Source organism: Paramisgurnus dabryanus, chromosome 22 (genome assembly GCF_030506205.2).
Source record: "Paramisgurnus dabryanus chromosome 22, PD_genome_1.1, whole genome shotgun sequence".
Taxonomy (NCBI): Eukaryota; Metazoa; Chordata; class Actinopteri; order Cypriniformes; family Cobitidae; genus Paramisgurnus; species Paramisgurnus dabryanus.
Window position 1 is genome coordinate 19,453,347 of NC_133358.1, and position 14,960 is coordinate 19,468,306.

At 36.8% G+C, this 14,960-nt stretch overlaps 2 protein-coding genes across 3 annotated transcripts in view; both read left to right on the plus strand.

The window, feature by feature from the left end:
• Positions 1 to 4,294, plus strand: part of prex2 (phosphatidylinositol-3,4,5-trisphosphate-dependent Rac exchange factor 2) — a 169,340-nt gene extending 165,046 nt beyond the window's left edge. Inside the window, exon 40 of one of the 2 annotated variants that reach the window (XM_065258097.2) lies at positions 2,901 to 4,294. In XM_065258097.2, coding sequence (XP_065114169.1) covers positions 2,901 to 2,946 — 46 coding nt within the window. In that variant the 3' untranslated portion in view covers positions 2,947 to 4,294. The remainder of the gene's footprint in view (positions 1 to 2,900) is intronic. The other variant, XM_065258098.2, reaches the window with a different exon arrangement.
• A 2,556-nt stretch (positions 4,295 to 6,850) lies between these two features.
• The window catches only part of c22h8orf34 (chromosome 22 C8orf34 homolog), a 98,963-nt gene continuing 90,853 nt past the window's right edge, over positions 6,851 to 14,960 (plus strand). The window contains exon 1 of the mRNA XM_065258099.1: positions 6,851 to 7,173. Coding sequence (XP_065114171.1) covers positions 7,105 to 7,173 — 69 coding nt within the window. The 5' untranslated portion in view covers positions 6,851 to 7,104. The remainder of the gene's footprint in view (positions 7,174 to 14,960) is intronic.

Below are 14,960 nucleotides of genomic sequence, written 5' to 3' on the forward strand. Positions count from 1 at the left end.
TATATACAGAATCGGTGTGTTTCCATGCTAGTCGTGTGTAGTCTCATTTATAGAGCATAAAAGCCGGACACCTCATTGGTTAATTTGTTTTTCATATCATAAAATGCAAATATTATGTATTTTTTGCTTTGAAATTCCTTTTAGACATAACACAGCACAGTAATTAGTGGCCACAGTTTTGCTTTTTGTGAATTGGGAACAGATGCTTCAGCATTTATTCTTCAGATAAATCCCTGCAGTAAAAAAAAAAAAACGCAGTATTCTCACAATATGCATAAAATGCTGCGTTCACCCTAGCATACAAAATTAAAATGAAGAAAACCGTATGCATGATATTCATAAAGCATCACATTGAGTTTATTTCAGGTTTAGCTTCAAGCGCATGTTCTTTAGTTAAACATCCATCGCAGGTGTGTGTATGTGGACTGTGTGTATATCTGTGCATGTATTTGTGATTGTGTGTGTATGTGCGCGTCTATGTGTGTGTATGTGTGCGTTCGAAAGCTCAACTCCATTTCCTGCAGTAAAATAGCTGCTGAAAGGCAGTGAGCTTTTAAAAGAGATCTGCTCGTTCTCTCTCAGCAGGGACAAAACTGTTAGTGTACCTTAAACTCAGTAGTCTACATAAAAAGTCACTTTAGTGAGACATTTAATGGATTACCTGGATATTTAAGGATGGATGTTACCCACAAGGGCTGTTTTTACCTGATAAAACCCTTTAAAATGACTTTATTTTTAATGAATGATACATTTAGGATGGCGCTGTATAGCATAAACCAGAGACAGTGTGATGATAACTTTCAAGCATGAGATCATTTGTTTTGCATTGATAATGCACATATAGGGCCCTATCTTGCACCCAGCGCAATTGACTTTGTCAGTGACGCATGTATCATTCGTATTTTGCGCCGGCGCACAGCGGGGTTTTTCCCTCCACAGATGCACGTCAGCAAACTAGGGAATGAACTTGCGCTCCCTGGGCGGTTCAGCGCAAAAAGGAGGCGTGTTGCGGCGCAAACCATCTCTTATGCTATTTTGCAGTTTCAAAAAACAATTGCGCTACTAACCAAAAAAAACTAGTCTAAAGTCAGTGGCGCGTTGCGCGTGGTTCATTATGCTATTTTAAGGGCGCATGCTTGACCATAATGTATAGCGTGCACAACGCGCATACACTTTGCTTATCTAATCTACACAGATGCAACAGTTATTTTTGCAAATCATAAATTGTTACACTTAAAAATATTAATACACGAGATAAGGGGAATCATAGTGGTGAGCATTGTGGTGATAGTTTTTATTTATTCTCATGCAAATAACGATTAAAATATTTTCATAACTTTGTTGTGTGGCTGTATTACGTTTATTTTATGTAAATAATAGTTAAAATGTTTTCATAAGAAACCTTAATGTATATGAACTTGATTTGTAAGAGTACTTTGGGGTTGGACCTTGCTTGCGTTTCTTGGGTCCGATTTCAAAGCCCCCAAACCCTTTCAGCGGTGAGGGTGGACGCAGCGATGTCCTCTGCTGGCGTCAAGTCCTGAGGCAGATCCACCTCCCGTTACACGGCGTGCCCGATTTATGCTGGCAAGCGTGGGATTCCCCCGTACAAGGACGTCGGTCTCCTCGGCTGTGAACCGCTCCTGGCGTGCGCCTGGTAAATCTGTCATAATAATAGCAACCCGCCATGGAACTTGCGCCCTTGCGTTTAAAGGGAATGTTGGCTAGCGTTCTGATTGGTTTATTTGACGTTACGCCCAAACCACACCTATGAATAATGAACCTACTTCAGACCAACCCCTTATTGATTTGCGCCCGGCGCAAGAGTTATTTCTCACGCCGGGAAAATAGCAACAGCGCCCAAGATCCGCCCACAAACTCACTTGCGCGTTGCGCTTCGCACTTGCGTTTCAGATCGTTAAAATAGAGCCCATGATGTTTAATATACGGCTGTGTTATGGGTTTATAGGTCAGTGAAAAGTCCACTTTGTTTGATTGTTGCGGCCTATATATTTATTTATTCTTTTATTCTTCTTTAATTTTTTAACTATTTAATTATTGTATAATTTACATCAATATATTGTAAATCACCAGAACTCACTATGGTATTATTTAAAACTTGTTTCAAATCACTGTTTACTTTAAAGCACCCCTAACAGTGGCGGCCAATGACTTCTTTTTTCGAGGGCACTCGATGCGAAGTTCGCCACAACATGTATGTAGCCCATCATGTGTGTGGTTCTTTATTTCAAAATATGTGTTCTGCGCGTCGAGTGATCCTATGTGCATCACGTGTCTTGTCAAAATAAGTGCCTGCTGCGGACACGTCTAAAGGGTTTATGATAAAAGAGACAATCGCGTTGCCAGATACTCGCATAATCTCATGCGTAATCAGAGTTTACTGTAAAGGGAGTGTCTTACGTGTATTTTGAGAATGTGAGCGTCTCTTTTATCATAAACGGTTTTGACGGGCGTGAAGCAGGCACTTATTTTGAGAAAACAAGTGATGCATATGGTTCACATGACGCAACAAACACATATTTTGAAAACACGAGCAACACACATGATACTCCAAACACATGAATTTGCGCCCCTCGGATGAGCAGTCACGAGCCGCTACTGACCCCTAACTTAGAAAATGCACTTTTTTATGTGTTTCTACAAATACATCTATTCTTCTTTGTGTAATCTCCTTTAAATAGATAGGTGGTCTAATAAATGTATTAAGCACTGTAGGTTTTTTCGGTCTTTTTACACAAGCATACATGTATTTGACCATTACGTCTTGCTATTTCAGTCAATACAGCATTTATTTAATGCAATTGTGTATAAAAGAAGAAAAGGGATTTGTTTGTGTTTTTTATCTATATTTTTAAAATTTTATTTAATTGTATTAACAGATTGTACAAACTGTGTCAGCCTCCACCTCCTGATGGTGACCCTTGAACCCCCATGTCTATAACAGATCTAAAGCAGCTCTCGTACAACCCTGGGACTACACATTCATATCTGGACGTCAATTCTCGGAGGAATCTGTCACCTCTCAACTCAGACAGTTCCCAACCTAATATCCATTGACTTTTGTCATATTGTAGCTTTCTAAAGGCAACAATTCTTTTATATTTTATTCCTTGCTGGTGCATCTCAGTTCAGTCAGAAGATTAAACAAACAGGATGTCTGATCTCCCAGCTGCTGTCAAGTCAATAGTGTCAATCAAAACTTGTTTCAAATAAGTGCTTTTGTCTCTCTGTTGTTAATATGTTTGTTAATAGTTTATATTTTGTATTCGGTCTTAAACAGAACTGGCCTAATAATGCATCAAAATGTATAACTTTTATGTGATCTAATCTCATATCAATCCATTCCATTTAAACATATAGGTTTGGCTTCAACATTATTAGGTCTGGGTTTCGAGTATATTAGCACCATACTGTATTAAGCTAATGTTGCAGTAACATTACTGCATCTCAGTGAATCTATAGTGACATACTGGAAAGTTCATGCACACATTGTGATTATGAGTGTTTATTGATTTATGAATGTTACTGTATGTCACACGTACATGGGTATATATGTAGTCTCTACAATTAAAAGAATCAGTACTCAGGAGTTTGTTTTACATGTTATCTTAGTGCTTTAAAATAACATCATTACTATGCAGTATCGCTTTAAACAGGAAATGCTTATTAACTACATACAGTACGTTCCATTTTATGAGAGAGAAAAAGTTATTCAAGATATTTTTGTTATATAGAGTGTCTGTTTCAATTCATATGCTCTTGATCAAAGCAGGCATGTTGAAAAATAAATTCATTTGAAAATTTTACTGTAAAAACTTTTTACTGAAAACAGCCTTATTTATTTTTGCATAAAACTAACCCCTTATGAGAATTTCAAAATGCATGTTTTATTCTTCTATCCTGAAAATCTGTTTATCTTCCCTTTTATTACAATAAACTGTAATTGTGAGAAATCATGTTATAAAACGGTTAGTGCAAATCCTTGTTTCATATTATTTAATAGCTGTGTTTTACATTTAGGATAAAACAAAGCTATGACTGCTGCACCCAACGATTCTGTGTATCACTGCGCAGCAGAGGCAGAGTTTCGCGTTTGTATTGTATTTTAGACCCAGTCTACCCATTAAAATATTAAGATTAGACAAATAAAATATGAATTCTCAAACTGGCTCTGGTTTGGGGTCTGTGTAAACATTTGAAACATTCTTATTCTGTTCACAGTCAGTCAGGGTCTATTTTTTCCAGTGGAAGGAAGGGTTTTAATGATTTTGCCTTATAAAAGTCGCATGAACAAATTTTTTTTTAATACTTGTATTATGTGGTAACCTTTGTTTTAAAAGCAATAAGGTACTCGAAGCTAGGGCTGTATCATAAATTATTCTGTAAACACCACAGCCTCTTGTACTTTAATTCTTACTTTCTTTTTTAAAATTCATCTTATGTGATAGAGATCTGTGACTATTGATAATGTAGATTTCTGCAATAGACTTAAAGGAACACGGCCACATTTTGGGAATTTAGCTTATTCACCGTATCCCCCAGAGTTAGATAAGTCCAGACATACTTTTTTCATCCCCGCGCGTGCTGTAACTGTCTGACGCAGCCCCAGCTTAGCTTAGCACAAAGACTGGAAATGAATGGCTCCAGCTAGCATACTGCTCCCAATAAGTGACAAAATAACGCAAACTTTTCCTATTTATATGTTGTGATTTGTATCGTCAAACCGTGTACAAATAACAAGGTCATAAGAGAGACAGACATCTTTTAACCGTATACATACTGGGAACTATATTTTCAGAAGACGAAGCACTGATACTTGGGCAGAGTGATTTGCTCGCAGCACCCGAGAATACCATTGGTGGGGAGCAGAGAGTTCGCTCAGAGTCACTCCGCCCATGTAGCAGTGCTTCGCCATGTGAGAATATAGTTTCCAGTATGTATACTGTTAAAAGATTGCTGTGTCTCATATGACCTTGTTAATTGTACACGATGTGTCTATACAAATCACAACATATAAATAGGAAATTTTTGGCGTTATTTTGTCACGTATAGGGAGCAGTATGCTAGCTGGAGCCATTTACTTCCAGTCTGACAGAGTTACAGCATGCACGGAGATGAGAAAGGTATGCATGGACTTATCTAACTCTGGGGGATACGGTGAATAAGCTTAATTCCCAAAATGTGGGCGTGTTCTTTTAAAAGTCACAAATCTGTGTAATAATTAATGTAGTCTTCATTTGACAGCATGCATAAGTCTGAGTCCACACAAACAGCCAGCTGCTTCATGTGCTGCACTGTCATCCATCAAATGTGCAGCTGGTATGAGGCCGGTTATACTTGTGTGAAATCTTGCTAATGGCCTCTGCATGCAGTCAAATTTCTTAGACGTGCCTTTTTTACCTGTCGTAATTCTCCTGTCATATCTGTCAATGACAGTACAACGTATAGGTGGTAGATGCTTTGCAATCATTCTGTTTAGTGTAACCGACGGACTTTATGCTGTAGGTGTATGTTCGAACTATAACATGAATATCATTGTATTTAAAAAAATTTCAGGAATGAATATCCAAACAAATAGGTTTCAGTAAATAAGCGTAACTAGACTTATTTTTGATTAAACTCTTAAAAAAAAAATTAAAAGATAAAATGAAAATAAAATAAAAGAGTTTACTTTTTAAACACTTCAAAGGCATTATAACACATACCTGTAACATATTTTATGTGAATGCATTATATGATATATGTGGACCCATATGTCTGTATCTAATGTACAGTGCAATCTTGAGCCGTATGTTTTAATGCATTATATTATATATTGTATGTGGATCCATATGTCTACATAGTGTTTATACTGTGCATGAGCCAAATATTTTAATGCATTTTACAGTATATTATACTGTGCACAGATGTTTTAAGGCTTTATACATTATCATATACCATGCACGGACCATATGTTTTAATGCATTATAGTGTATCATATACCGTGCACGGACCATATGTTTTAATGCATTATACTGTATCATATACCATGCATGGATCATATTTTTTAATGCATTATACTGTATCATATACCATGCACAGACCATATGTTTTAATGCATTATACTGTATCATATACCATACACGGAGCCCGTGTTTTAATGCATTATACAGTATAATAGTGCACCGACCATATGTTTTAATGCATTATACAGTATCATATACCGTGCACGTACCATATGTTTTAATGCATTATATTATATATTGTATGTGGATCCATATGTCTAAATAATGTGTATACTGTGCATGAGTCAAATGTTTTAATGCATTTTACAGTATATTATACTGTGCACAGATGTTTTAAGGCATTATACAGTATAATAGTGCACGAACCATATGTTTTAATGCATTATACAGTATCATATACCGTGCACGGACCACATTCCTTAATGCATATACGGTGTAATATACAGTGTACAGATCAAATGTTATAATGCATTATACAGTGTAATATACAGTGCACAGATCAATTGTTGTAATGCATTATATAGTGTAATATAGAGTGCACGGACCATATGTTTTAAGCCATTATACAGTATAACATACTGTGCACGGACCATATGTTTTACAGTATGCATTATAAAGTTTAATATACTGTGCACGGATCATAAGTTTTGATGATTTATGCAGTATAATATACTGTGCACGGATCATTTGTTTTAATGCATTAAACAATATAATATACTACTGTACATGCACCATACTCTGGGTATGAGGGCGGGTCTCTCAGACCTAAGGATAAAAACTGAACAGCCAATGAATTAAAGATTGATCCAGGCTGTAATCTTCCTCATTGGCTTTGGAAGAAAGCCGTCGCCAGTTACTCTGCCGAGACCGAGGAGGGATAGTCCCATCAGATAGTAACCAAACGAGGACACTTTCAGCATGTGCTTGAACCCACGCCGGAGTCTGAGCTCTGGATATCCACTCGCTCTCTGTTAGACATCTGTCGCAATCCCGTCTGATGGTCGATCTGCAGTCTGAAGATGCGTGCCAACATTTAGCGATATCCTCACCGATTGCTGTTTAATGCAAGAAATTCTCTATGGCGTCTCTACAGCAGACAAAAATACAATCATACCTGGAGAAGAATAAAATCGCACCCTTGTTTGAGGTATGCTGCTCCCTTTTCACAACTTTTAACGATAGAAAATGTCAAAGATTTTTGTGAGCCATCTGAGATTTGCTCTGCGCTGCACTTTAATAGAAATAGGAAGTGAACACAGATCTCGACGTGAATTGAGTTCATTTGATGTCCTGACCTTTTTATTTCAATCATATTTGGATATGCATGTATACAGGCAAACAATACGTCTGTCTATATGGCGACAGTGTAAAGCATCATGCACTTGATTTAATTGTAATGTAAACTAAAAATAAGTAGAAATGTTGTCTTGTTGGATGTTTATTAAATGAGATTCTCACAGTAAGCACCTTGCATGATAGCTTACTCTATTTAAATGATGTGAGGCGAGATGTTTTTTGCTGACTGGACGCTTTCTATCAGTAGCCTAAACTGCTGTATGGCATTGTTTCTACTACTGCATCCTGAGATTACTATTGAAATATGTTTGAGAGATATGTCTAAGTCATCCTTGGCCTATTTTGTTCCTTTTCAGTCATGTTCTTTTATTTGTGATGTCTAATTTTGAATCATATTGTTTAAATACTATAAATATATATATAGGCTACAGTACTTTCCACATCAGTATTGAGTGAGAATGTGATGGACAAACCTAAAACAAATGCAACAGATTTCAGAAAAGAAGCGAAATGGACCTTTAGAAAAAAAATACTTTTTTGCTCTATACCATAATGGACCAAAAAAGCGTTGTCATTCAGCCCTGCTGTTATCTATGAGGTTTCTGTAGTAAAGATTACAGTCTCTATAAGTCAAACTGCTGATGAATCAACTGTCTTGTAGCAGGGACCGCGTGCATGGGCTGAATATTAAACAGCAATAAAGCTAAAAGCAGCGCGCGAGTGACCTGGTACCATGGACAGCGGCGTCACGTGAACGCGCGGGGTGCTGTTGGCGGGCTGCGCGCCCGGTGCTACATCACTGCTTTCTGTCTTTATTTAAACCGTGTAATAGTTTCAAATGAGAAAGCTGAATGCAGTGCAAAAATATGTTTAATACTATGTTTATGTCTTGGTGTTTCTAAATAATCTAAACATCTTTTAAAAAGATATTTAAGAAGTTATATGATACAAGAATGTATGTCTTGCTTTTCAGATAAATCTAACACAATTTCTGACGTTTTTGGTTACAACAAGAGAAACCAGACATATAGTCTAATTCGCGTAAACACTGTGGTAATATTTACTATTTTAAACTGTATGCTACTGTAGTAGGCTATATTGTAGTAACTACTACACTTTTGTTGATGCATATTCTGCAGTATTATAGTAGTTATCCTGTGAAAAACTGTAGTATGTATTGTAGTATACATTAATATTTTTACTTAAGTAAAGTTCAAAAACACTTTAGTATCCCGAAATTGTATGTTACAGTAAAAACTAAAGTATCCTGTTGGATTTCAGTTAGATTTGTTTGAAATCAAAGCATAAAGGATTTTGCTGCTCAAGATGTGCAGATAAGTGCATTAGAAGTCATCACAAAAACTGTATTTTTTGCATTAAGATGTAACATATTAAAAAACTGATTTGAATTCATTTAATAAGTAACTCAGTAATAATACATACACTGTAAGAAACTGCTGAAAAGTACACATGATGTAATAGAGATCAATGAATTTTTTACTTTTTACTCCAGAAAATATGTCTTAGTCTGCTACATATCTAAATATGCTACAGGAAAAGCTTTTTGGAAGCCCTCATTTTCATACCCCCACATATGAAGACACATTGTGTGTGTAATTGGACTGGTAAACACTGAGATTATTGTGACGCTGCGCCCTGATTTTCCTGATTATATGTTCTTTTTGTTGTATAGTACTTAGTACAGTAAATAGACAGTAATTAGAATACTGTACTGCAAAGTGCGATCCTAAATATATCTTATTTTCCACCATCCGTGGATTGTGACAAAATATATAAGGAATACTGTGCAGTTTTTAAAGTATGGTACACATGGGGCATGCATACAGACACTATGCATTTGTGTTACTTTATAATGTTACTGCAAACAACTAAAACAGAGCGCTAGTTGTTTACACATCATAACTGTTATCAGTTTCTGATTAGCTCCATATGTTACCACTGTACTCACTGTAAAAGCAGCAAAGATTCACTTAAAGGTATACTTTACCCCCCCCCCCAAAAAAAAAAACGGCTGTCATCATTTACTTAACCCCATTCCAAACCTGTTCTGAACAAGCAGGGGTGAGTACATAAATTATGACACAATTTGTATTTTTATGTCCAGCAAGGCTGGTCAAAAGTCTACACTTGCAGACAGCTTTCAGCCTGCTCTGAATTAATGAGGAGATGCTCCTGCAATAAACATGGAATAAATATAACACTAAGCAACAACACTTGCAGCATACGTATATGTCTTCAAAGCAATATAAATACAATTTTCCCTCATCATATTAATGCTTTTACTGTTTTATATTCCAGAAGACTGACATATTGTGCGGGGGCTGAGGATTATAGGTATATATGTACTGTTTTGTACAGCACACTCTTTTGCGCTAATGAATAGAGAGATGCTTATTGGTACTGGCATGAGATTTCCTAGAAGAACTTTCTTTTGCCTCTCAGGTGTGCTTTAAATGAATATAATGAGGATAATTATCCGCACTGAGAACTTGCTTTCCTTTTTATTTTCAATAATTTATATGCTTCGCTTGATGAAAGAAAAGTTTTTTTTTTTTTTTACTGTGAAGAGGCATTTTCTGTTAATGTTTCAGGTACTGTAATACTAAAGCTCCTTGACAAGCTAGAAAGGAGCATACCTTAGATTTGACTGTTTTAAATAATATGTGATTTTCCAAACATTATATAAAAAAACAAAAATTATATACTGTAGGGTAGGCAATTTATATTAAAAATGTTTTTCCAAACTATAAGTGTTGACCATTATTAAAATTTTAAGATATTTTTTGGAATGAGGTAGGCTATGAGCTCGGGTAGCTCAGTTGGTAGAGCATTGCATTAACATTGCAAATGTTCTGAGTTTCCAATTCCAGGGAACACACATACAAATATAATGTATAACTTGAATAGTTGCTTTGAATATAAGCATCTGTCATATGCATAAAAGTATAAAATTGCATTAATTTATGCACACTGTCAATGGTCCCAGCCAGAGGCGTCATGCCTCCTCGGTTTTTTGAGCCAAATGGATTTTACATGCAATCTTAAAATCAAAGAAGCGTCCATTAATCTGTTACTTGTCTTTTAATCCTTTTAATTTGCACAATATTATCAATTCTGCGCTGCATCCTTGTCACTTTTCAGAGATTTTTGCCGTTTTTATAGTGTTTTGATCAGTAATATTACATTACTTTATTCTGGCGGCAGGCGCTGTAATCGCAGCCGCAGACGTCATCAGCGTCTGAGCGCGCTCTCGAGCTTTGCCGTTGGCCTGTTGCTACTGCATTTGGCTATCTGAGGAATCAAAACGTGTAAGCAACGCTCACAACATTTCCAAACCCCAGTACGGTAATGTGTAGTTAACCTCCTCTGTGTAGAAAATGTATGGTTTAAAATGTGACCGGCTCAACGTTATATTAGTAGAGATTTCTAGATTCATCGTGGTACAACTCCAAAGTTCGCCAGAGTTCACGGTGGCGCGGAATCGCACATGTTCACATGAGGTAAAATTTAATGCAAGAATCTGTTCCTCTAATAATTTTTTCTAAACATATTTTTTTAAATCATTATTGAACATTAAAATAAATCACGTGGTTATGCTTATGTCATTTTCATTGTTTATATACTTTATGGATTTAAAATTACATTAATTTCATAGGATAATGCAGTTTCATTAATGACACAATTAAACAAAACGTAAATAAACAAAACATGCCATTTCAAATGTAAATATGATGCTAATATGTCATTATTCCGATTGAATAGTATTTGATATAAAAGTTAGTCAACACTTTTATTTTGGAGGTTTTTGCATGAAGGCAGGGGCGCTCAGATTGTTAGAAATGTAAGTGCCATGGAAAATGGTGCCTGATGTCTGTGTGTAATATGCACAAATTTCTGTAAACTGTACACAGTGTGCCTCCTTAAAAAAATTGGTGCATGATGATAGCCCCTGGTCCCAGCTGACACTGAGGCGATACTCTTTCAAAAAGTGCACCTTTACACCTAAAGAGCTTATATTAGTACCTGTAAGGGGTACAGATTGGTATCAATGAGAGCATATTAGTATCTCAAAGGTATGCATAGATGCCAAATGTACAGTATATTTATCGATACCCAGATGGTACATATTAGGACCTTTTAAAAGTGTACAGCCCCAATGACAGCTCAGAAATTTTTTAGACCAACATGCATTAAGTCATTACCAATGTTATGTATACTCCTCCATAAATTATGAACCTTTAGTGAAAGTCTATCATTTTTATCCCATCTATGTAAGATATGCATGTCGCTGTATTTGTCGCCACCTCCAAAAATCAGCTGTGCTCGTGGGCTTCCAAGCAACTGCAGCGATTATCTGCTCCATTCATCTGTAACAAGAACAAGTTTAGGGTAGGAACAGGAAAGCAGGTAATCTATAGCCAATCAAAGAGACCCTCGGAAAGTCAAATGGTTGTAGACGGTGTAATAAAAGCAGTCGAGGGTTTAGAATCAGCAGCATAATTGATCTCTGTTGTGTGTATTGTGGATTCAACCACACTATTTACAGTAGCCTGAGCAGATGGAGATCTGATTATCATACAGTACACTCGAATGAATTTAGGCAATAAAACCACAGGCATCATCACAGACGTAGTTTCTGTATTTGAAACATATGCCATTTGCATATTTTTCACTTGGCTAGTGTATGAGTTTATATGTGTGCTGGAGGCTCATTGTGATGGCTGGAAGTTTGATGTGCAATCTCAGCATCTGTCACATGCGGCACTTTCACTTTACTGTGCCTTATAAAATCTTGGCCAGGGACCTTCGAGTTTTATTGGTCCTGCTCGGTGATATTTTTAGAAGATTTCCTTGTCCCGCACAGTAGGGGGAGAGGGTTTTTTTGCTGAGGTGTTTAATAGATACTATCGATTTTATTAACTGAGATCATGGCGTGTGTAACACTTGGAATGACGGTTGTGTTATGTGGGGTTCGATGCAGTTGCAGTGCTTGTTAGCTTAGATTTATAATCTAGGTAAACATTATTACAAAAGTGAAACCAAACAAGATGTCCATTTTGAGATTCTTGTCCGTATAGAAAAGAGATGCCTGCTACCATTTCCAATGTATAATTTTAAACAAATGTACCTTTAAGATAAATTTATAATGAACTCATAAGCAAAATCAATAACCTATGTGAACCTCATGCTGTAAAACTGTATAACAACTGGCTCAACCAAGCAATGTAGCAATATAGAGCAAGTTGAGTTAAATAATGTATTATGAGAATAATTGGTGCAACAAAAATACAGGGTATATGTCTATATATTTAATCACCAGGTGACTTGGGCCATAAAGTGAAGTCAGAAAAGTCATACAGCATTCAGGACAATTTGTGTGGCTCAGCTGATGCTCCGATGCTCCATTCCCGAAAGGATCATAGCCTAGACCTTTCTGAAATAGTGTCAGCTAATGTTCATTGATATTGTGATGTATTGTAACTGGGAGCGAGGGCTAGATGGTTGTTTGGTCATTTCTGCTCTTCTAGTTTCTTGCTGACCTGCTGTACCTGTATCTTGTATCTATGCTGCTTATGTCATCCTACAAAATTGCAGAAGAAAGCATTGGTGGGACAGACAAATAGTCATGTACTGGTTAAACCTATGTTCTCAAATAGCACAAAAATACAGTAGTGCCGTATTTTTCGGTCTATAAGCCGCATTTTTTTCATAACTTGGCTGGTGCTGCGTCTTATAGTCAGGTGCGCCTTGTAAGTCAGTATGAATAAATTTTGACAATTATGAGGCAAGAGACAACATTACTGTCTACAGCCGCGAGAGTCCGCCATATCCTGCTTCTGTATTTTTGTAATTCAATGGATTCAGTAAAGTGGAATGGCGAGTATGCGAACTTCAAGTTGGCTTTTTTCATGTTTAAGTGCTATGATTGGGTCCCCAGTGCTTCTATCAACCTAGAAAATGTGAAAAAGATCAACCCAGTAACTTAGTTTTGGTAAACCATTCTCTGCAAGCATGTGAAAAATAGGTTGTTGAAATTTGGCTCTCCTTATGATGTAATAAGGAGCTCTTATTATTATAATTTCACCCCTTAATCTGCACTATCCAACCACATTACTGCCATTTAGTGCAGAGAAAAAGAGAAAGTAATTCACAACACAATTTTCTATTTCAACAAACCACCATTATTGTGGTCAGTGTTTGCACTTCATCCGCACATTTGCATTTTAAAGGACACACCCAAAACGGCACATTTTTGCACACACATACAAGTGGCAATTTTAACATGTTATAATAAATTATCTATATGGTGTTTTGAGCTAAAACTTCACATATGTGTGCTAGGAACACCAAAGATTTATTTGACATCTTAAAAAAGTTTTGTGATATGGCCCCTTTAATATATTGTTTAGTTGAATAACTTGCCTTTCCAGATTAAATGTCTGTTCTTCAGCTTGGATTTTGTGAAATCATTTTCTATGACGTATAGTCTACAGTGACTTATATATGTTATTTTGTCTTAATGACGCATTTTTGAATGAGGCGGCTTATACTCCGGTGCAGCTTATAGTCCGGAAAGTATGGTGATTAGAATAGAAAAGAAATGAATTATAAATATGCTTGTGTTTGGACATATACTTTTTTTGACTAGCTAACATTTCCAGGTATGTAAGCTTTACAGCCCTGGGTTTGTTGAGCTGAAACTGTCATTAGGAAGCTCCGCGGTGTCTCACAGGTGACAAATTGAGCCCTCCATCAGTGCAGGGAATATCGATAAAATCAATTGGCTGGAGAATCTTCGCATTTCCCATTTGTAATTGAAACTGACAGCCACCATGGGCAATTGAAACATCAAGCACTGTGCAGTCTTGATTGGTACAGAATTGCTCTGTGTTGCTTGCGGGTCCTTTATCATAAGTTTCCACCAGAAGCCGGTGAGAACTTAACAGGGTGTTAATAAGGTGCGTTTATGGCACTGGGTTACTTTTTAGTCCTGTGTTATAGTCAAATTTTAAATGAAGGATAGAGAATAATAAGGCTACAGTATATGGGTCTTGTTGAGGCAAGAATTATTACTGTAGTAAGGCTGTACACACACACACACACACACACACACACACACACACACACACACACACACACACACACACACACACACACACACACACACACACACACACACACACACACACACACACACACACACACACACACACACACACACACACACAGTAGGTTTAGATAATGGAGAGGAAATGGAGAGTTCCCTTGTCTTTATTTATAGTCGTTTCTTGGCGGTCCAGTTAGTAATTAATGTAGCAGTGACCTGCAGACACCTGAGGTGTGGATGGTGTGTGAGTTCCCCTCTGTTGAACACATAGTTATGGTACAAGACAATCTCACCTGACTGTCTGAAAGAAAATAATTCTTTCAGAAATTGGATCTCTTGGTCAAATTTTGACTGTCAGTAGAAGTTCTGCTCTAATAAACTTTAATGCAATGCTGTTTTTTTCAGCCCATGGTTGAGTAGAATATGCACAAACCCGATCCTTGGGTTAAACTAAAATGAAAGGTTTTCCTTTTCTGCTTTTGCGAAATGTCATGTGCACGCAACAATGC